This window comes from Passer montanus, unplaced genomic scaffold (genome assembly GCF_014805655.1).
Source record: "Passer montanus isolate IOZ18808 unplaced genomic scaffold, ASM1480565v1 scaffold57, whole genome shotgun sequence".
Lineage (NCBI taxonomy): Eukaryota > Metazoa > Chordata > Aves > Passeriformes > Passeridae > Passer > Passer montanus.
The window spans coordinates 3,055,635-3,078,311 of NW_024370705.1; the positions used below are offsets into that span (position 1 = coordinate 3,055,635).

General features: G+C 43.0%; 2 protein-coding genes across 9 annotated transcripts in view; one reads left to right on the forward strand and one right to left on the reverse strand.

Moving 5' to 3' along the window:
- Positions 1-22,586, forward strand: part of PISD (phosphatidylserine decarboxylase) — a 24,864-nt gene extending 2,278 nt beyond the window's left edge. Inside the window, exons 1-10 of one of the 6 annotated variants that reach the window (XM_039725926.1) lie at positions 8,445-8,581; positions 8,734-8,832; positions 12,906-13,127; positions 13,205-13,321; positions 14,914-15,079; positions 17,058-17,294; positions 17,417-17,555; positions 18,275-18,421; positions 19,341-19,501; positions 19,808-22,586. In XM_039725926.1, coding sequence (XP_039581860.1) covers positions 13,078-13,127; positions 13,205-13,321; positions 14,914-15,079; positions 17,058-17,294; positions 17,417-17,555; positions 18,275-18,421; positions 19,341-19,501; positions 19,808-20,032 — 1,242 coding nt within the window. In that variant the 5' untranslated portion in view covers positions 8,445-8,581; positions 8,734-8,832; positions 12,906-13,077 and the 3' untranslated portion in view covers positions 20,033-22,586. Of the gene's footprint in view, positions 1-717; positions 813-4,640; positions 4,817-8,444; positions 8,582-8,733; positions 8,833-12,905; positions 13,322-13,374; positions 15,080-17,057; positions 17,295-17,416; positions 17,556-18,274; positions 18,422-19,340; positions 19,502-19,807 lie in introns of those variants that run through there. The other 5 variants (XM_039725924.1, XM_039725928.1, XM_039725925.1 and 2 more) reach the window with 5 other exon arrangements.
- SFI1 (SFI1 centrin binding protein) overlaps positions 19,393-22,677 on the reverse strand; it is a 29,896-nt gene continuing 26,611 nt past the window's right edge. For 2 of the 3 annotated variants that reach the window (XM_039725912.1, XM_039725908.1), the window contains one exon: positions 19,393-19,527. In XM_039725912.1, the coding sequence (XP_039581846.1) occupies positions 19,489-19,527 (39 nt within the window). In that variant the 3' untranslated portion in view covers positions 19,393-19,488. Of the gene's footprint in view, positions 19,528-22,582; positions 22,670-22,677 lie in introns of those variants that run through there. The other variant, XM_039725909.1, reaches the window with a different exon arrangement.

Consider the following 22,677-nt stretch of genomic DNA (forward strand, 5'->3'; position numbering starts at 1 on the left):
GTGAACAGAGTGGAAAGGTAAATTCTAAAGAAGAGCTGCTATGCCTGGCAGCCTTTTTACTTTTTCAGCTGCACCACTTGGTCTAATAAATGCCATTACTTCTTCATGGAATCCAAAACTTCTCCATGCACCCTTCCTCCTTCCCACCAGCATGGTAAAGTAAAAGCTACATGAACCAAATCCTAAGTGTCTCTCTAGACAATTGCTCTTGTAGGAGGTTCTTAATTGACAAAGTTGTAGCAGCCCAGTGGAAATGGAATAATCCCAAGTACTAAACAATAATTATAAAATTTACCATTCCATTTGCATTTCAGAGCTCCAAACAGGCCAAGATACAGTACATGCTGATAACATAAATAGTTGCTTGCAAAAGGGCTATTGGAAAGATTAGGATCTACAATACTCAAAAAAAGTATCACTGTTACATCATCCCAAGAGGAACACGTCAATATTTCTTAAGAAAAAGAAAATATAAAGATGCGTCTTTAAATAAATTCCTGCAGGAGCAGTTGGGTTGTTGGATTTTTCATTTTTTTTTTAGGAAAGGAGTAGACCACAAGGGACTAGGCTCAGTGGAAATTTTATGATAATTTGAGTAGACTTTTCCCTCTGTTACTCAGCTGCTGAATATTAGATGGTCACTGCACTGAACTGCTGACATTTGCATTATTAAACATTTGTATTTAAGCAGCCACTTCTTGTTTGTTGTATTTGCAGCTTGCTGTGCAGCTGTAGCTTGCTGGTGCATAAGAACCTGTGTGTTAGAGCTGGAGTCCTGTGGAAGCAGCCTCCTTCAAGGACATTTTTCAGTGGTAAGTGATGGCTTGTAGCTACAAGTGGTTTTAAATTCAGGGTCACTCACAGTTAGGCAAATTGTGGTCTTATATTGGGGAAGGTGAATTTTTTGAAATGAAAGGAGTGGGAGTCCAGCATCAAAGACCAATTAATGGCATTTTCTTAGACACAAGCTTGCAAATTGTGTTTTCCACATATTAGAAGTATTTTTACCTTTTTCATCAGATTCATTATGAGCTGTTGTTGTTTGCTGGTTTCAAACTTTACAAAGCATCTGAAACTTTTTCTAGTAAAATGATTCCTGCACAGCAAATTAAAACCCATTAGTCATAGGTTTATTTTTCTTAATTAATTCCTGCACTTTAGTTAGTTTTCTCAGGAGTCTAGAGTTCAATTTAAAAAAAAAAACAACAAAAAAACATAGTATAATTTACCAGAAAGATTCATGTTAGGACAGTGTTTTTACATTTTAAAACCCACTTAAATGAACTTGAAGAACAATAATTTGTGTACTTTCTACTCCTACTGAAGTGACTGACTGGGAAGGGCAACATCAAACTTATGCATATGTATAATATTCAGCTGTATTACCTGCTCTGTAGTGCTGCTCTTCCCAGGTGTTCACCTTGAAAAGTCAGAGAGATTCAGATTTCAGTAGTTTAACAGCCCTATAAGAAAGAAAAGGTATAAATATCCTTTTATATTTCCATCTGTACTTATAATTTTAATAGATCAGGAAATCAGAGTAGGTTTACATTAAATGTTTAGGACTTGGTTAAAATGGTACTTGCACTTGGTGTTTCTGTAGCTGGGTAATGCTGTGAAGATCAAATATTATTGTTTGTTTTTAAGGAATATTTGGAAACTTGTAGCATGTGCATTGCCAGATATTGGTATCACAAATAATAGTCTTCAGTTTTGGTTTCCTTGCCAGCTGAGCTATTGGTCCCATTTTCCAAAACCACTTCCTTGGGTTAACTTGCCTGTCTAAGTGCTTTGTCTGGCATATCATATATGGATATTTCATTATTGAAAAACATGCTTACACAGATGAATAGCAACAGCAGCTCTTTGTTGTCTATAAATCAAAATCATTACAGAAAAAAAAAATTGGAAGTTGAGACATAATGCAGAGTTGTTGATTGCAAGGAAGAAAAGGTCATTTTAGTCAAAATTAGCTTTGAGTTTTGAACACGTCAACTTTTTAGCCTGACATTTTCCAATTCATTGATATTTTAGGGTCTGATTTGGATTTAAAGGAAAGATAACACTCCTCTAATTTTATCTCTGTCCCTTATAATGGCCTGCTCTAAGTGTTTGTGTCATGTCCTGGAAGAAATTTTGAATTTGGTCAGAGTAATGAAGCAGCATTTATGTTACTGCATCTAACATTTATGCATCTGGATAAACTAGCAGCAGTTATGCATCTGCATAAACTAAAGCACTCCTGCCATTATTCAGTTTCCTTTCTCATCCTGAATTTTTCAGCCTTTCTTAGGGAATGTGTCTTTTTCACCTGTTCCAGAGAAGGAAATTGTTACTAATTTTTATTCTCTGCTGAATATACTCAGTGTTTAAGAGAATTCTGGAAGAGGTTGGCTTTATCTGTGAGGACTTCAGATTTAGGGTAGGATCTAAAAATATTATTAGTACATTGACAGTCCTGCATCTTTTTCCTGTTGCCCTGGACTTGTTTCTGGTGGCTCTTGTGCCAAGGTGTGAGCTCTCCACACACTCTCATGCTGCTTTCCAGGGAGCAGCAGCAGCATCACTAGAGAACACGATGTTCGGCTGAAATCTAAGCAGTGCCAGCTGCCTGAACCTGGATCTCTTGCCAGAATCAGTAACTTAGAATTTGTAACTCAGTCTTAGAATTTGTACACTTGTGTGAATTCCAGTTGTGTGAGAAAGGTGGAATTTTGTTTGGTTAGGGCAAAAAAGCTTGACAGTGGCATGTTGGATACCTTTGCAATGATAATGTTTTGGAGATCATTACAAAAGTGCTGTTTCATTAATGCTGGAGATGGGGAAAAGTCAACTCTTCATTTATCAACAGCTTAAGTTGTGTTTGCTGTGGCTTGTGGAACACCACAGGGTTTGGTCACTGTTAAAGGAAGAGAAATGTTCACATGGGTGCAATCAGTGCTCTTGAAGCAGAAACTGCCTCTCTCTGGATCCAAACCAGAAAAAGCTGTTCCTGCTGAGCGGTTTTGGTTTGGGAATTTGTAAAATTGCTGAAATAGCTGAGCAGCTTTGCTAACTTAGAACCAAAGATGTGGTGGAAGGGAGTTAAAGGCTTTGGGGCTAAAGGCTTTGGGGAGTATCATTGGTCTGTGTACAGACATTTCTGTTGAAATAGTGATGCAAAGTTGAAAGGTTGTAGAGTCTTTGTAAATTCGAGTAAGACTTTTTAAACATTCAGCTGTTCTAAATGATCCCTCTCCTTACCTGAGCATTGTTCTTTAGGAAAGAATAATTTTTTAGAATCTTAACTATAACTATAGTTGCTGCCTTGTTTGTTTTTTGAGTTTGGTTTTCTTCCCAGAAAAGAAATTTTCTTTTATTTTTAAGGAGGAACAAAGCTGGTTTTGTTTTATGATGCATTAGGATATATAGCAATATCTTAAATCACAAATGTAGGAAAAAATTATTAAGAAATAATATTTTGATAAAGCAAAATGTGTACAAGACTTACTGTTATTTGACATCTTTTTGCAGCATCATGGCTGAATGCTTGTAATCAACTCAATTCCTTAGAACTAAAGCTTTCCAGACTTCAGAACAATTGTGCTTTGTCTCTATGTGTGCTTAGAAATAGAGTTGGTGTTGAAGGAATTCTTTTGGTTGCTAATGCATCCTTTCATAGTCAAACCCTAAGAAGCCTGACTTGGATGGAGCAGGATAAAGTTCATTGGGTTTGACTCTGGTGCATGCAAGTTAATGATTGCTGTGGAAATGACAGCAATCAGTATCAAGAATTGGTTCTGAGCATTTTCTGTCAGGTAGTGACTCCTGCTCATTGCTGAGAACTTCTGACTGGCAGACACAAGCAGCACAGTCTAATACTGACTTAGCCCTGGAGAAATTTATTTTCTCTAAGATTTTGCAAGGGAAATACTCCCACGGCTGTGCCTGCCCCGTGCTTGGTCTGTTGCCTAGTGACCACACCGTGTCCTTGTATCTCACAGTGACTGCAAGGCTGGACTTAGAAAGGAGGAGCTTGGTAGTTACTCAGTAAAAAACTGATTTAATACTACACATTTGTTTCACGTGGTGACTTGTATTACAGCAGAAATGGGCCTGTTTTCCTGTTACCCCACCTACTCTGAAACAAGTCATCATTTCCTTCCCTCTTCCAGTTATCTGTAGAGTCTGGGGATTCCCTAACTGTAGTGAAAGCTTTAATGACTGAGAAGCACAAAGCTTCACAGTAACACAGATTGTTCCCCAGCAAATGATTATTCCACATAGTACCAACGTTCTCACAGCTGGAAACTATGATAGTGCTGTCAGACACTAATTCTATGTATTTCTCCACAGGGCTTTCAGGGAGCACAGTTTATACATATTCTGGGGAGAAGAATGTTGGAAGCATGTGGGGTGGCAGGGACAGGATGAGGTTAAAACCACAGCTGACCAATTAGTGCTGGTCAGTTGAGTTACAGTGACTTGGTAAACTGCAATAACTGGAGTACCGAGGAGCACCTGTACATACCTTCTGTGTCAGATTTATTTTCTAATCACATTTTCATCACCCAAGCTCATATCCCTCACTGCACAGAATTGCTTTCTCTTTACTGTGTAGCTGTTCTCTTTCCTGAAGTCTGGGATTTTTTCTGTTACAGACAGGAAGAAGCTTCACACTGCTTCGGTGGGACAAGTCTTCCGCCTGCGGCCCTTCCATGTTCTGGTAGCTACAGGTGGAGGATATGCAGGATACAGAAAGTATGAGGATTACAAGTTGGAACAGCTGGAGAAGAGGGGCATAGAGGTGCCTGTGAAGCTTGCAAGTGAATGGGAGGTAAGAAGATTGGGGCAATTTTACTTCTGCCACGTTTGATGCAAAGCTCCTTTGCTTCCATTTCAACATGGGAGTCTTGAATTTGCCTCTACTGACAATATGTTCTTGACAACTCATGGAACTAAAGTTTCTGTCACTTCAGTAACTCATTTGGCTGAAGTCATGATACGTTAGCAACTGCCAGCAACTCCTCCATCTTTTAGTGTGGCTGACACCATATGTGCTTTACTAGAAAGCTGAGATGGAATGAATGCCTGGTTAATAAAAATTTACCTATTTCTTGAATGAATATTCAGCAAGACCTTTTTTTCATAGTTTTTTTTTTCACTTAGGTCTATAATTCCTCTTGATCCTGAGGGATTTTTGCCTTTTCCTTTTGGATTCCAAGGAACTGAGAAATTATTGTGGAATTGCAGGTGGTGTGTATCATAGTCATAGGTCAAACACCCATTGCAGCATTGAAGTCACTTCATGACTTCCTGTCACTACTGTATTGCCTTTGAAGTATTAAGTATATTGTTCAGCTCTGTGTTGGACAGTTTAAAATATATGTGGTGTTCTTCCAAACAGCCAGTTGAGTGCCTACTTCAGTTCCACTTCTGAAGGCAAGGAGTTAAAGATTCTAGGATTGTAAGGTTGTGTAGGAGATGCTTCAGTGTGACCTCTGGCACTCCAGTTTCTTTGCATTCCTGAGCACACTGCCAGTGTGTGAGTGATTTGGCCACATGCCTGTGGGAGACTAGACTGGAATCCCTAAATCTGAGTAGTGACCAAAACCAGATCTGATCCAGACAGTCCAGATGCTAACAGCTTAGCCTATGATAGCTCCTGAGGAATCTGTCTGTAAATCTGTCTTCTGTATATTCTTTTTTTGCTGAAGTTTGTTTCAAATGGGTTCTGATTAAAAAAAGAACTGGTAAGTGTCCACAGAATATTTATTTAACAAGGCAATGTCAATTCAATTTTGATGCTTTAAAAAAAAATAATTTTGTTGTTGTTCATACTTTTTGGTATGAAATTGGGTAATTCTCTTATTGCATTTGCCTTCTTTCATTATACTGATATGCTGCTTTGTTATTATTTGGTGAAGCTAAGAGTGTTGCTTTTGATAAAACAGCTTTAAAGGATTTGGTTTTTACAGTGGGGAAACACACAAAGAATTTCAAACTGATAAGCAGGGCCCCAGATGCAGCAGACCCTGGTAGGAGACACTAACAAGACATCCCAGTCCTCCCTGATGTGTTCGAGTTCTGTTGAATGCTTCTGTGGGAGGGAAAGGAAGCTCAATAGTTTTGAGGAAAAAGAGAAACTCTTGTCAGACATTGCAAGAAATATTCCAGACAATGAAGGATTCAAGAAAAATAAGGGCTGCATTGTTCCTTTTTATTGTAGAGTGAAGTGGGTTTTTTGCTGACCTATCATTTTCCATTGTTTTGGTTTTTTTGCATCACTGGGCTCACGCTGAGGGGTGTGGAAGGGGGGGTGTTGTCCTGTTTTTGGGGCAGAATAAGCCTTTGCATAGGCAAAGAGAGACCAAGTGTGATTGAGTGGGCTTTCCAAGAGTAATACAGAGCAAGGAACTGGTGCCTGTGCCCTCACTGCCGAGCCTGCTGCTCTGAAGTGCTGATTCCATGGTAGCAGCCTCGTGTTCCTGTGGCAGTGTGGACCATCTTCCACCTGCCAGCCCTGTGTGTGAGGCACATTGCCCTGCTTCTGAGAAGAAGACAGACGCAAAATGGTATTAACCCAGCCGAGCTGGCAGGGAAGCTCTCCCTGCAGCAGAGGTACATGATGGGATCCTCATTGAGGTGTGCGCCATTTTTGACTGAATTACAGAGTCGGTGCTCTTCTGTATGGTTTTGTTTTGCTTGAGCTTCATAAAAGGATGGGGGGAGAAATGAATCTGGTGCAAGTCAAGTGTCCCTTAAGTTTCTCCACAGGGAAAGACAGAACTACTGTTTCTTTGGCACAGACCTTTTCTTTGTGTAATTTTCTTAGAGACATTCTGTCGCTAATAGCTTGAGCTGATTAACGCCTTAGTGTCTCCTACTGTGAATACCAGTGGGGATCAGCTTTCATTTAATTAGATGAGGTAAAGCAGAGGGCTTGGAAGGAGACAGGTAGATGTTTATCTGATGGATGGAAGCTTATTGTTCCAAATCTTTGCTGTCACAGAACATTTCCTGGCCGGGATCTGCATGCATGGCATGCCATTCATATGCTAACCAGAGGCATTTTGCTTCTTCTTACCTGGGCACCGGGCACTGTTGATACAGGATCAAATAATTACTGTGGGAAAGCTTGGCAAGAGGGGGAGTTTGGAGGAACAGAGTGGCCAGATGAGCCAGAGTTTTGAGAGTGGAACTTGTAGCTGTCCTTTGCTCCTGTGGTTTGCTCTGTTCTGTGTAAGGAAAAGGCACATTGGAGTGACATGTGCCAGGAAAGCACAGTAAACATCTCTGGAAATGAGCTGCAGTGTTCAAACTGCAGCTTATTGTCACGGGTCAGTTTTTGAAAACAGCTTAATTCACATGGGAAGTGTTTGAGCACAGGTTAGGATCTGGATTCTCAGAGGTAAGAACAACAGCCTTTCCTAGTGATGGCAGGAAGTGCTTGTATTTATGTAACAGAGGATACTGGAGCTCATATGGCAGTACAATACAGAAGGTGCTTTTCTTGGCCCAAGGGAGACATTTAGTATTATGGTAAGAGGTGTGTTTCAAGTTCAGGAAAGAGCTAATAATGGAAGAATATCTGATTTATTTTTTTTTTTAATTTGACTTCAGAAGAAATATAATCTCGTTGGTCTCTTATTCCTCATTCTTCCTCCCAGATTCTGATGCTTGGAGTTTTATTGGAGCATCTATGCAATTATTAAAAAAATCCACAAAATCCTTGTAAAGTGGTTCAAAGTACACAAGAAAGATGGTCAGAAAATGTTAAAACCAGTGGTATTAAGCATCTATGCAATTGATATGCATTTATTGGAGCATCTATGCAAGTATAAAAAAAAATCCACAAAATCCTTGTAAAGTGGTTCAAAGTACACAAGAAAGATGGTCAGAAAATGTTAAAACCAGTGGTATTTCAACAGCATCAGATTGTGTAAAGGCTGCAGTGGTGTAAATGTTTTTCTCGGTTGTCCTGGACAATGGAACCAAATAAAACCAGTTTGGATTTGTGGGGTTTTTTATATCTAAACAGTGGGAAGGCCTTTTGACTAGATGAGTCTGTTCTGTGTCGTGCAACTTCCTGTGCATCTTCCTGAGCGTCTTGCTGGGCTTATAGAGCAATTTATCTGAGCGTTTCGGGAGCAGTTTGTGAGACTGGAGCACACTTTGCTGCTTTGGCTGCCAGTGCTGTGTGGGATTGCGTTCCCGCTCCCGGACACGCGGTGGGAAGCTGTTTCAGGGAAGCTGAGCAATGCACGGGATCCGCACCGCTGCCTTGCTCCCCGACTATTCTCTTTCCCCGTTGTCCGGGCCAGCGGCTCTTTGAGAAGCTGAGCGCTGATCCCCAGGAGTGCCCGACCCTCTGGGGGCAGCCCCTTATCCCGCCGCGTTCCGGAGCCCTCCGCTCTTTGCGTTTGTGCTGGGCTGGCCCCTCCTCCGGAGGGGCCGGGGCGCTGCGGGAAGGGATGCATTCAGCGCCAGTGGCTGCAGGCGAGGCGGGGCCCGCGCCGCTTCCTTAAGGCTGGGACGGGCCGGCAGCGCCCGGCGCAGCGAGCGGCAGCGCGGCCGGCCCGGAGCGGTGCCGGCGGCCGAGGTAGGAGCGGGCCGGGAGGGGATGCGGCTGTGGCCGCCTGCGCTCCCTGCCCGGAGAAGGGGCCCCGGGGCGGGATGGCTGCGGAGCGGTGAGGGTGGGGGGGTTCGCTGTCCGCTGAACTTTGTTCACGTGTCTGAAAACTGCTTTGAAAGGAAGGGTCGGTGTCGCACTTTGGCGATTGAAGGGTCGGTGTCATATTTTGGCGATTGGAGGCGGAAAGCCGGGACGAAGAAGACTTCCCTGGGCATCAGGTAAAGGCTACCGGACCGCAGGGCAGATGCGCGAGGGCTGGCGGCCAAGGGGTGATTCACTCTGGCTTGCTGGAAGTTTCAGGTGATGTTCCAAAGTCGACTCATGAGTAATCTTTGAGTAGATTTAAGCAAAATGAGTCTGCTGGACCAGCCTTATCGGAGTCCAGAGTCCCGCGGGGCGGGCAGGGGGCCGAGGAGCCGCCGGAGCTTTGCGCAGCTTCCGCCGGGTGCTGCTGTGTGGGGAGGATGTAACGCGGCTCATGCTTCCTTTAGAGATCCTCTGTAGAGCTGAGAGCTTGCTTTACTCATATCTTGAACTAAAATAATGGGGCGATAGTAGGGCGTGGTACTGGGGGAGTGTTGTTCTAAACCATTAGTTGGAAATTACTACTACAAAGTATTAAAAGCGTGCCATCAAATTTCATGTCACGTTGTAAAATAAATAAAGCTTTATGTCCTTGCTTCAGAGAAGATCTTTGAGGCTGTATAAAAGAATTCAGAACCAGTCATCCAGTTAGGCTATCCTAAAATATTTTTTTTTCTCTCTGCTCTATTTATACAAAGTAACAGAAACAGCATTGTGAAGCTAGGGGAAAGCAATAAAAAGGGTTTTTTCCTAAAACACAAAGAGAAAATGTATAGAAAGGCTTTTTCCAGTGAGAAGTAAAGAATTTCAGACAGTACAGTGCAGGGTAGATGCCGCCGAGCATGGTGCGCTTCTGTAGGCAGCGCGGGTCAGTCGCGGGGAGCGGTCCCGTTGGAAAGCTCCTCCCGGGAGAGCGGCCCGAGGCGCTGCCCGCAATCCCGTGGCCTTGGCAGGCGCTCAGCCTGCGCTCAGGTTTCCCGGAGCGGCTCTGTTGTGCTCTCGGAGTCCGGGAGCTCCTGCCTGGGTGTGGAGTATCCAGTGTTTGTCCTGCCGGGCTGCCTGCGGAGAAGGTTGGGTGGGAGCAGGGATGACGTTTGTGATATTAAACTGTTACTGCTGGGAGAGGAACGGGACCTTCAACGAGCGTCACCGAGCACCTCGCCCCTGAGTGCAAGACCGCAGTTTTTGCTGGCACTTGAGTACAGCACTGGGATGCATTCAGTGCATTTTTTAAACAGTAGTTCTGTGACCAAATGTAGAAAGTTTGACCAGAGGGCTTTGAGCACTGACCAGCACATTCCAAGCCTAATGATTCATGCTTACAGTTTAAAACAGAGGCTGCAGGTTTGCAGTTCAATTGAATATTAGTCTTTCTTGCAACTGCCTTGCTGTGTCATTTTTTAAAACTTGAGAGAAGGATTTGAGTAGTGCACTATTTGACAAAAGAGGTCACTGGATTCAATGCTTATTTGAACTGACAGAGTAGAAGCTGTTGCATAGTTGGCAGATTAGCCATTCTCTATGAGATAATAATTCTCTGTGAATTCATACCTGCTGGTAACTGCTGTTTCATTTGCCCAGTGTGGATTCTGGGTGAGTTCAGACAGGTGAGGGAGTTTGGGAATGGTGTGCAACCCTACAAACCAAACATTTTAAAGATTTTTGTCTAAGCTGATGATGTCTAAGCTGACACAGGCTGTGGGCACTGCCTACATCCCAAGAGGTCCAGCTGTTGAGATGCCATTATATGAGTTCCTCTGTCATGAGCTGTCTGATGAGCAGTCCTTGTTCCTTTCTCCACGGAACGCAGGTAAATTCAGGGTGGATTTTTCATTTCAGCCTTCTTACACTGTAGGAATTGCATGTTTCTGGAGCAGCCACAGCAGGCATGTCAGCACCTCAGCAGGACTCAGGTATTGGCATCCTGGTGAATGTCACGAGGGGAGTAGAACAGAATTTAAGAGAAACTTCTTACTTGGCTGTGCAGAATTTTTTTAAGAAGTGGAGGAAAAAAACTGGTAACACCCATGTTTTCACTTCCTGGAGAGCAATCTCTCTTGCCCCACGTTTTTTGTTTTGAACTGAAAGGTGGTACTACCCACTTCATCAGGCTGTAGAACATTTCATTGTTTGGGTTTTGTAGGAAGCAGGTCAGCTGTTTATCTGGGTACTTGCTTCCATAGAATCATGGTTACTCAGCTGGGAATATAATAATTCCTTAAAAGTGTTTTGAGGAATAAAACTGAATTTTACTGGAAGAGCTTGTGGGTTACCTCCCTTATCCTGAAGGGAAGAGCACTGGAGTAGATGTGATAAGACGTGTTTGCTCTCTCTCTGCAAGGGTGAAGGTTGCACAAGAGGAGATGGGATGGGGAGCAAGGTTCCACGCTGGCTGCAGGAGCTGCTGGGCTGGGTGCTGTGCTGCTCCTGCCCAGCTCCAAACGAGTTCTCTGCCCACAGTTCTGTGAACACACGTGTTCAGTGCAAAAAATAATTTTGTCTTGGTCAGATGAAGTTTCTTTTGAAACATTGTCAATTTAGCTTGTTGCTGTTTAAAATTAAGTATTTACTAATTTCTAATGTTCCCCATGAATTGAGAAGTAGCTCCCCTGTGCTCCTTGTTGCTTTTCTTTGAATTTTGATAGGATTTTGGCTAACTCCTTTCAGCATTTTACTATACAGATGGCATCATTTTTGTTGTGTAGGAGTTTCTTGTGCCAGCCAGAGAAAGACTAAATGATATTTTAAATAGGAAAACAAAAAGAGTTGGCACAAAGCTCAGGGAGGAAGGAGTATATTTTGAGTGCTTTCATTGATCTTAAATTTCCCTTCTTTCAGTTAGCTGGGTTTCTTTTTTCATCTGCAGTTGTTAAAATTCAGCTTGAACAACACGCACACACATCTTGGAACTTCCTGACACACAGAATACCATATAGAGGTTTTCTACCCGAGAAAAATACTCTACTGCAGGATCTCCAGAGGTGTTTCTAGGGAGTATGTGTAATATTTGGAGTTGAAGGCCAATCAAAATACACAATTACTGCTTGAATATTTACCTTTTGAGGCCTGACTAGGATGCCATTAGCTAGTTAATTCTAGCTTTTCCTGCTGGTCCTCCCACTCCTCTGCCTTATCCCTGTTACAATACAAGCCTTTCCCTCAACCAGAGCAACAGTGCTCTTTTTGATCTACTCTGTTAGCCACAGAGTTTTCATGGTGCTTAGAAGGCTTTGGAAACAAGGAGAGGGTTTTTTTGTTTGTTTTCAGCCCAGATTTAGCAGAAAGCAGAAGTGAAATGGAACCACTAGAGAGTCAGCCCTGAAATTGTTCTGAATATTTGGTTTAATCTTGAGGTGAGATGTAGCTCTCTGACTTCCACTTCTTGAAGCAGGGCTCAACAATCCAAACCTAGTCACCAATGTTTGAGCTGTGTTCTGTAGGAGTAGAGAGGGAAATTTCTCTGTATATTTAGAATGCTTAGACAGAAACAGTGCAGCCTTTGGTCTTCAAAAATCAAAACAGCTTCCATTCCTACTGTTTTGTATTTTAGTTCTACTAGACATAGAACTGTGACAGTACTGAAAGTCACATAATAGACACATAAAACTTCTTTTCTACCCAATTCTCAAGCTGGCCCTCAAACTGGCTTTTTTTTAATGTGTCTGGTTATTTGTAGAAGAATGTCCATTACCTGTTCCCTTAACTGAGTGTTTTGAGATGGAAGGAGATTTCCGCAGATGGATGTTTGTGTCTGGCAAGAGTTGTAAAACAGAAAGACATTCCTTTCTGTTCTGTTTTGTTCTTTACAAGCTGGACACTAAGAGCAGGAAAGGATTTTTGGTGCCCAACGGTCCAGAACCTCTTAGCAGCTGCTGCTGCACTGCAGAATTGAAGCTGGGAGTTATCTCCTCCTCCTCCTCTTCCTCCTCCTCCTCTTCTCCACCCCACTCCTCCTCCCAGCCTTGCATTCAGGCTGGCGCTGGGATGAGCTGTGCAAGGCCAGCTGGCTGCTCCTCTCACTAGAGCATTGCTGCCCAGCAGCCTGGGACAGACTGCAGGGTGTTTTTTGGGGATTTGGGCTTCAATGGCCACCTGGACTAGCAAGAAGCAAGGACTGCTCATATGGACAGCTCATTTTTATCGTGTGCAGAGTCGGCTTTGTAGTGGGATGTTGAAATATGACACAATGCTTGTTTGTTTGCAATAGCTGCAACTCTCGTAGCAGAGATTCAAGTGGGAAACAGAGAGGGAATCCAGAGACAAACCAGCGGGGGATTTAGGAACTGTGACGCCGTGTCCTCTCTCCTATGCCGGAGCAAGCAAAGTAAAGAGAGGTAGAGGAAAAAAGACTGAGCCTTGCAACAGCCGTCACCCTGACGATGTGTCAGTCAAACACCCTGCAGGGACCAGAGCTCCACACAGGGAAATGGTGAGATGCTACAAAGCTTTATCTAACCCTCCACCCTCTTGCTACAACCTCCGCAAAGTTAAAATTCATGTCCGGAGGCTGCGTTCAGGGAACGGCGGCAGCAGCAGCTGTGCCGGGGACCAGCACCCACAGCTGGAGAGTCCAGGCCCAGCTGCCTCTGCTGGTGGGACACCAAGTAGGAGAACTCGTTTCAGGTACTGTTCAGTATTTTCTGCTTTGCAGGATTGGTGACTGAAGCGGGAGGGAGGCTGGGAGGGTTTCTGGGCAGAAGGAGCGGGAGCCATCTGCGAAGCTTTTGTTTGGCCTAATTACTATAAAGCTCCTTATACATTGTATTGGCAGAGAAGGGCATGCTGTTCCATGACAAGGGGAATGGGAAAGCTTTCATTCCTTTCCCTTCTACTCTCTGTCACTAGGAGAATGGAAAAATTAGTTGAGGGGCCGCTCTGAAACCAGGCCAAGGCAGTGAGAAGCCCGAGGGCTCCAACGCGATGCAGCTCTGCAGGGATTGGTCCAGGAGCGACTGCAGTGAAGGGGGGGAGAGCAGCAGGAGGGGGAGAACGGGACCCAACCCGGCTCCTGGCCCGCCAGCCCTTGCAGGCTGCCGGGTGGTAGGGATGGGAGGGAGAATGGGAAGTGTCCCTTCCTATTCCCATGTCAGTCAATCTTACCTCCCGCTGAGAAGCCTGCATTAACTCTGCTAAGACAGCACTTCTGCTCAGGGTTCTTTTTCACCGTTGCATTAAGATGCACAGATCTTTCTCTATTTACTAGTTCTTCAGGGGAAAGAAGTTGTGTTCACTGCAGAAAAAACATCTCTGAGCCAAAAGCACCATCTTGCATCCCAAAGTGGTGACAGTTATACCTGTCTGCCTGATATTTCAATTCTGATCCAAGTTTTGAAAAGAACTAGTTGGCAAGAAAATTTCCTTTAAAATTCTCAGCTTCTTTCCATCTTGGAAAGACATACACAGTATTTTATAGTTCCTCTTAAATGTCACAGGATCCCTTGAGAGAGTGAGCTGTTGGGAGCAGGCAGACTGTGCCACTTCAGTTTGTGTGCGCACGTCGCTCTGTCCTGGTTGCAGAACTGTCTCCTAGCCAGGACTTCAGTCAGTCATTTAAATAGTTTGCCCTCAGGTAGACAGATTTCCATTTGATAATGAGACCTTGTAAATGCCAGTGGTTTTTTTCATGAGTAGAAGCCAAACAATAAATGAGGACCTGAAGCTTTTGCATCCAGACCTCCTGCAAGGGTCTGGACTGAGGCCCTGTCCTCTGCTAAGAAGCTGAGTAGCTTTTCCCTGTGAGAGAAGGTCAACTTCTCCTCGTGGTCATTAGTGCAAAATGAGGTCTCTCTCAGTCAGGACATCCATGTAACAAAAAAAATCAAGAGATACAGCTGGGTATGAGGCAGGGGAGTTGATTATGGGGCTGTGGAGACTAGATTGTTGTGCCTAGTAGAAATATTGGCTTTGTCCACATGTTCCCTATTTGGAACCAGGATACTCACTGAAGGCTTTAAGACCTGGAAACTGGTCTTACCTTCAATTTTTGAGGGTGTCATTCCTCAAATGTGACCTGTGAGGGTGAACACCATTATTTAGATGGAAGACTTATTTTTAGATAAACTGTTCTTCTATTTTGGGAAGGGGGAGAACTGATCGAAATCAAGGAGTAAAGACTTGTAGTATCAAAGATTAAGAAACGTTTAGCAGGAATAACTCACCCCAGCTTGGGAAGCTGAGATGCCTGACCCTCTGATGTTGTGTATGTAATCTTTCAGGTTGCAATTCCCCCAGCTGGCCCTGAGGCGAAGGTTGGGCCAGCTGAGCTGTATGTCTAGGCCTGCTCTGAAACTCCGTTCTTGGCCTCTGACTATTCTCTATTACCTTCTGCCTTTCGGTGCTCTTAAACCCTTGACCAGAGTGGGATGGAGGCCTATGAGCAGGGTAAGTGTGAGCAGGTTGTGTGCCATGTCTGGGAGCTGTGTCCTGGAGGAGCTGGCAGCAGCTGGGGGGAGAGCTGCTGCATGCAGGACAGCCTGGTGATCACTGGTGTGAAAGAAGCAATTCGTGCTTCTCTTTAGTTTTTGCTGTGGTTGTGTTGATCAGCTGCCTCACAGACAAGTGACTTTTTCAGGAGCAGAGAATTACTTTGTCCTCTAACAGTCAGGGAAAGTCAACAGAAATTTCTGAAGGAATTCAGTCACCTCACAGTATCAGGGCTAGGACAAGGAAGACCAAACCTTTTGGCAAGTTCCTTTTCCTGGTCCTGTTGAAATGGTCTCTTGTTTTTTGTTATTTTCACACCAAGAGAGTTTGTTCCTCAAGTTCATTGAGCATTTGTAGTCCAGCATGTCCAAATGATACACAAATCTCTGCTCTGACACTGCTGAGAGCGGCATATGGGATGCCTTGCATGTAGTAATTCTCCCCACAAATCATGCAATTTCAGAATCCAACAACCAAGTAAGTATTTTGATTGCAAACAGGAACAAAATTGCCATTCTTAAGCCTATTTCATTGAACATCTGTTCTGTTTGATCCCATCAGCTTGAAAACCAGGCTCCATTGAAGAGAAGGGGCTGCTAGGAAATACTGATTTTGACAGTTGGTGTGATTTTATAGTTGTGTGTACATTTTCAGTGTTGGTGGAAAACAGAAAGTTAATTTTTAGAAATTAATCCAGTATAGTATGTCAAATAAAATGGCAATATTTTTTCTTCAGTCCTTCAGCTTATATAATCTAAAGCACTGTTCATTTAGAAGGTTTTATCTGAAGTAAGATTAGGTTGGTACTTCCTTTCTGAAATATCTCTGTATGTACACAGGATGGTTATTTGTAAGTGAAATCTTAATTTGCTGTATTTGGTCTGACGGAGCCAGTGCATACTTCTGTTTGTGTTTATGCCTGTGTTTTGCAAGACTTAATAATTAAGGATATGATTGAGAACAAATGACTCTCACTAAGAAAAATCCCAAGGTTTATCTGCAAGTTGAATATAGCTGTTCAAAAACACCAGTCAGCAGATCATCACTTCCTTTGCAAAGCTGGTTTCAGAGTGTTCAGTTCCCTTGGTCCATATTCCCCAGCTTCCCCCAGTTACATCATAGCCATGTGAGCTTCCTGGCTGACAGCAAGTACCACAAACCCCAGAAGAGCTGTCTGCTGGAATTATCAACAGAAAGATGTTGTCATCTCTCCACTTCCATCAACAGCAGATAACTCTTGCCAACTTTGTTTCATTTGTTTTCCTTGCTAAAACTTGGGTTTTAGTGCAAGTCCAAAGGTGTATTTCTAGAGAAATAAAGGCACTTAATATTCTTGTAATTAGCAACTCTCATTGTCATGAGAGAAGGAGTAAGGCTGGTATAAGTTTATACCTGTGTAGCTGCATTCAGTGGGTACATTTCTTTGAGGGTACTTCTGTCATTAGAGCATACAACACATTACTGGGTGTGGGAAACACCTTCAGTAGCAGCTGCATCTGAGGAACATGTCATCCAACACTGAGAAGTATTTTCCAGTCAATTTTCATTTAGTTATTCACAAAAGTTTATACATTGGTAATGTTAAACCTTTTTGATTAGCATTCTACTAGAATATGTGCAATGTCTCTTTTTTCTGTAAGCCCCACATTGGGCAGTTTCCAGTAACTTCAGTGTGGAGCTTCAGCCTGCAAGGGAGTGGAAATTCTGGCTTCACTTTAAAATTATATTAAGTTTCGTCCTGTCTCTTACCTATTCTCACCAGAATGGAGGGAATGAGGATGAAGTGCAGTGTAAATTTTTTGCTGTCTTAAAGGCTTCTTGTAACCCATGAATTCAAGGGAGGGCTTTGCAGGAACAGTTTGATCCTTCCTGTGTTACGGGGAGAAGTAAGGAAGCCTTCAGTGAGGAGAACACTGACGTGCAATTCTCCCTGCAGGTTGCCCTGTACAAGTCGGTGCCAACGCGGCTGCTGTCCCGAGCCTGGGGTCGCCTGAACCAGGTGGAGCTGCCCACGTGGCTGCGGAAGCCGGTGTACAGCCTGTACATCTGGACCTTCGGGGTGAACATGAAGGAGGCAGCTGTGGAGGACCTGCATCACTACAGGAACCTCAGCGAGTTCTTCCGCAGGAAGCTGAAGCCACAGGCGCGGCCGGTGTGCTGCGTGCACAGTGTGGTGAGTGAAAGGAAGGGAGGGTTCACCCAGCACTGCCAGTCCCTCAGCCCCCAGAGCAATGGCACTGCTTCGGGAGGAATTCATCAACTGCTAACTGTTCCCGTTTGTTCTCTTTGCTGTAGATTAGTCCCTCTGATGGAAAGATCCTTAATTTCGGACAGGTAAAAAATTGTGAAGTGGAGCAAGTAAAAGGGGTTACTTATTCTCTGGAATCTTTCTTGGGACCTCGCATCTCCACAGAGGAAATGCATTTTAGCCAGGGTGAGTTCTGTGTCAGTTCTGCTGTGCCCTTTCAGTGTTCTCAGAAATCATAAGACTAAGAGAGATGAAAAAAAGTAACATTTTCTTGCATTGTCAGGAACAAAAGCAGGTCTGACTTTTTGTTTTATTTGCGGGTAACCATGTTGCTGTTCTAGTTCTTCTGTTTCTCACCAGTGGCTTTATGTAGTCATGCCTGGCTCATTCTGATTATCTGAACTGAGTTGTTTGGTTCCTACACTCAACTCCGAGATCTGTTGCTATACCATGGCTGCAGCAGTCCTGCTGTCACACTGAAATGGGCCCAAGCACTGGCTAGCAAAAACTGGATAAGCTGCTCCTTAACAAGATCCATGCTCTAGCACTACCCCTCTAATGATTTAGAGGACTCTCCACAAATTATGTTCTTAAAGGGTAGCTTTAATAAAAATTCCGTTGTACTGGATTTCAGTTTCTGCTATTTTGCTTAGGGAAGGACAAGCTCCAAAAGAAAATTTTTCACTGTTATTGAAACAGTCCAGCATCTAATTTTCTTGGAAAGGGAAAGGAACATTTAGAAATATTGGATTTCTGCATGAAACCTATGTTTGTAGTCTCACCAATCACGTGGGCTGCATTTAATCCTCTACTATTGCATTGGCTGTAACATAGACTGCCTGGCTACTGTAGATGACTTCAGGAGGAATATCTTTAACCCCTTCCTTTCCCTGCTTTTTCTTCAGCCCCACCTGACAACTCTTTTCAGAAACAACTGGTCACAAAGGAGGGGAATGAGCTCTACCACTGTGTAATTTACCTTGCACCAGGGGATTATCACTGCTTCCACTCGCCCACCGACTGGACAGTGTCCCACCGACGGCATTTCCCAGGTTGGTTTCTGTTCCTAGGAAACAGCTGCAGAGCAGCTATGCAGGAAAGCACTGCTATGGGCCTCTGCAGAATGAGACACAGCAGTGCAGAAGTTGTACAGTAACGTGATATACAATGGTAGAAAAGTGATTAGTCTCAAACAGGTGTGAGTTTTGCAGCTGTATAGTTTACCAGATCATATCATATAAAAATGGTGAAAACAGTAATATTGTTTTCCATCTGAGTTCTTTGAAGTACCCCTGGATTCACATTGACCTGATTTGTTCCCAAACACTGTTTATTCAGTCTGCACCTGAAATATAGATAGTTCTGCAGATCACACCAAACAGTAGCCCAAAGTATGATCTCTGTTTGTGCTTGGCAAAGAAAATGCAACTGAACAGTTACACTACTGGAGCTGGGATGGATGTCCTTGCAGATAAAAATATTTTACTTCTTGGTATCTAGCAAAATCCTAAGTATTTGGATTTGGTTTCAAACACCATGAGAGAGAGAGACTGACCCACCACATGCATCCTTCTGTGACCCCTTTGTTTTCAGCACAGACTTCTCTTTCATTTGCTCTGCCTGGCACTTGCCTCTCTAAACAGTTACACTACTGGAGCTGGGATCGGATGTTCTTGCAGATAAATATATTTTACTTTTTGGTATCTAGCAAAACCCTAAGTATTTGGATTTGGTTTCAAACACCATGAGAGAGAGAGACTGACCCACCACATGCATCCTTCTGTGACCCCTTTGTTTTCAGCACAGACTTCTCTTTCATTTGCTCTGCCTGGCACTTGCCTCTCTTCCTACAAATAACTGACAGTTGTTTACTGGATCAGCTCCAGTTAACACTGAAAACACCATCTGAGTGGCATTACAATATTGCTACAAACCAGACAAGCTAACCTGAATATTTTCTCACTTCTTCAGGTTCTCTGATGTCTGTCAATCCTGGAGTTGCTCGCTGGATCAAGGAGCTGTTCTGCCACAATGAACGGGTTGTCCTTACAGGTGACTGGAAACATGGCTTCTTCTCATTAACAGCTGTAGGAGCAACAAACGTGGGCTCCATCCGCATCTACTTTGACCAGGTGAGCAGGATCACAGCAGCACCTTTCTGGTGTTAATGGTTGAGGTTGGTGCAGCATAACAAAATTTAAAAAAAAAAATTTATTGCCCTGAAATTAGGGTGTTTCACAGTACTGATACTCTAAGACTGGTTTAAACAGTGTTGTCTTCAATATAGACAATTTTTAAAATATTCCTATTGCACCTTTGAACTGTGAGTTCATGCATGGAAAATGCACGAGTATGTACAGTTCACAGCTGTAGTGATGAATGAATACAGAGCACTGAAATCCACCAGTAAATCCTTCTCTTCTTCCTTCTCTGTACAGGACTTGCACACAAACAGTCCAAGTTACTCTAAAGGTTCCTACAATGACTTCAGCTTCATATCCAACAACAACAAGGAGGGAATCCCCATGAGGAAAGGGGAACATTTAGGGGAATTTAACTTAGGCTCTACGATCGTACTAATCTTTGAGGCACCCAAGGACTTCAGATTCAACCTCAAAGCTGGACAGAAAATCCGCTTTGGAGAAGCACTGGGCTCTCTATAGGAACTCTCTCAGCAAGAAGATTTTCTATAAAAAGGGACTCTTTTCACACCACTGAGTGTTTCACTTATCAAGTTTGTATCACTCAGCAGGACCTGGGTGAGGAGGAAGATGTCACTGCTGCATTAAACTTGAAAGTATTTGGTCTACATTTACCTGCTGCTGAATGTAGAAACTGAATTGAATGATCATGGATGTATCGGGTACAGCTGCCTTTAAAGATGTTGCCCATGGTGGTTTCAGGCCCACCCTGTGCCTGTAGTCTTTCATGTTCTCCCCTGAATGTGCCACAGGATAATTATGTTCTTAGAGCCTCTAAGTCCCTTTTAAGCCTTCCTAGGCAGGTGCAGTGGGAAAGGGTAGAGATTACCTATATTTAAAGGGACACTGACAGGCTGAGTCAGACATTGTACCTTCTATCTACAGTATCTGTTTTTCAGACCTTGAGTAAAGAATATATTCTCATCTTTATTTTATTCTAAGAAACTCCACCCAATTGCTAGATAAAAGCAGTCTCTCAATTCACAGGTGGCCAAACAGTGAAATTTGCTGGTGTGGCTTCATGGCCCAAACAAAGCAAAATGTGGAACAGTCAGTCAGTACAATGAGTGACACTCATCCCTCATCCTGAGTTTTGTACTGTTAGACAACTTTAGTTCTTTTGTCTGACATTGTCCCTTTAAAAATGGGCTTTTCACTGTATTTTGAACCTGAAAACAGTGTCTACATTCCAGACAACAGAACTTGTCATATTGCGATTTTCTTTCTTATTTTTTTTAAAGACAGACAAAGCTCTGTGTCCTCTTCCTAATCCATTGTTTTGTTTGTTTTATTTTGCTACTCCAGGCCTTAAAGTTTTTGTCTTTATGAAAGACAGTTAACATCATCTCTTGGATTAAGGAGTTAGAAGACACAGGGCATATTTTTGCTGGGTGATGTGATGGCAACTAAAGTATGCTTTTTCTTTCTGCTATGTATCTTGTTACTTTATCACTAAATTATTGAAGAATTAGTTCCTCTGTTAAAGGACAGCTTCAGCTACTTCAGGACCAATTTTTATTGTAGAGAGTGAAATGCCCTATGCCTATGCACTGACTATGTTTAGTGTATTTACGGCTCTTTAAAGAAATCCCATGTTGCTTCCCAGGTACCAGTCTGGCCCTCCCTTGACTGGGCAACAACTTCATCTTATTCAAAATACAAAACAAAAAACCACACTGGCTCTGACTTGTACCCTCATACTTAATGCTAGGAATGTGCTGGGGGCTGAAATCTGTGCTGTAAAATTTTAAAGCCTCTTTGTGACTTCACATCAAGAAGAGTTAAAATCTAACACCTTGGATCTACTGCATGTGGCACTGATAAAAACCACTGCCAGAGTGAAGAGGAATTGAGTTTTAAAGCAATGTATAAATTGTTTGTTGAGAATAAACTGTTTCTAGTCCCAGCACTCAAACACTTAGAACTGATTTTGCTATCCAGAGCTTGTTGGAGTGGACACGCTTATGAAACCTGCCTTTGTGCTTTCTGAAAGATTTCTCCTATTACTTCCTTGCTTGAGCTCTTTTCTGCTACTTCAAGGAGATGAGAGGCTTTGACGAGCTCTGATCTCCTAAAGAAACCCTTTTTTGTATGCACTGCAGAAGACAAGAGTATAATTTTGTTGTACAAATGTCCAGTTTGCCAAGTCCTGTATGCTTAGCTTGTCATCGGCAAGGAAGGGACGATAAACTGCCTCTAAGTGATGCAGCCCAGGCATGAGTCAGATGAGGGTGGCTGTTTGGGTGACAAGCAGGAGAAAATTCATTTGGCTCCAGGAGTCAGTGTTTCCTCACTTTACACAGGGAGGAGTTTGAAAGCTTGAAGTGGCTCTCAGCCACCTATCTTGTTAAAATTCTTGGTATTAGCAAGTTTACTCCTGCAGCAGTATAGTATCAGATACAAGTCTTTTTAAGTCTTTGAGAATGAGAAAAGATAAAGGCAAATATCAGCACCAAGAGGATAAACTTAGGGTCAGCTTTTTGATTCAATTTCAATGTCATGTTAACAAGAGAAAGCAAATTTGTTCCAGTGGATGAGAGAAAAAGACAACTGAATATTTTCTTTCTTTTCCACTGAGGTCTGTGACATCCAGACAGAGCCAAAGGAAGTTTAAGCTTTAATTTCTTCCTACTCAGCAGCATCATCTATAGTATGTGAAGGTAAATATTAGCCTAGTGATGGAGGATGAGTTGCTTGATGTTTGCTTTATTAGAAATCTCAGAAGGAAGAGAGGATTCAGCATGCAAGTGGCTGTTGTTATGATGGTTTTAATACTGTGCAGAGCAAGCTAATAAACCAACATTGCTTGTGATGCAGGGGCCAGCAATGCACCCCAGGAGTGAAAAAGTTCCTCGAGGGTACTGATAATGCTGTGAATTTCTCCTGCATGGAGAATCCATTTAATTCAACTGTATCAGTAGCACGGTATTTTTGTATGTCAAAGTGTATGACTTACTGACATGAACTCATTTAATTGCAAACATTTTGAAATAAAGAGTCTTATCTGTGTTGCTTATCTTTGTGGCATGACAGGCAACCTAAACTAGGTATTGCAAGTGCAGCATGAGGTAGATGTAGCTCCAGTTTGGTTTTGATCAGCTAGAGTA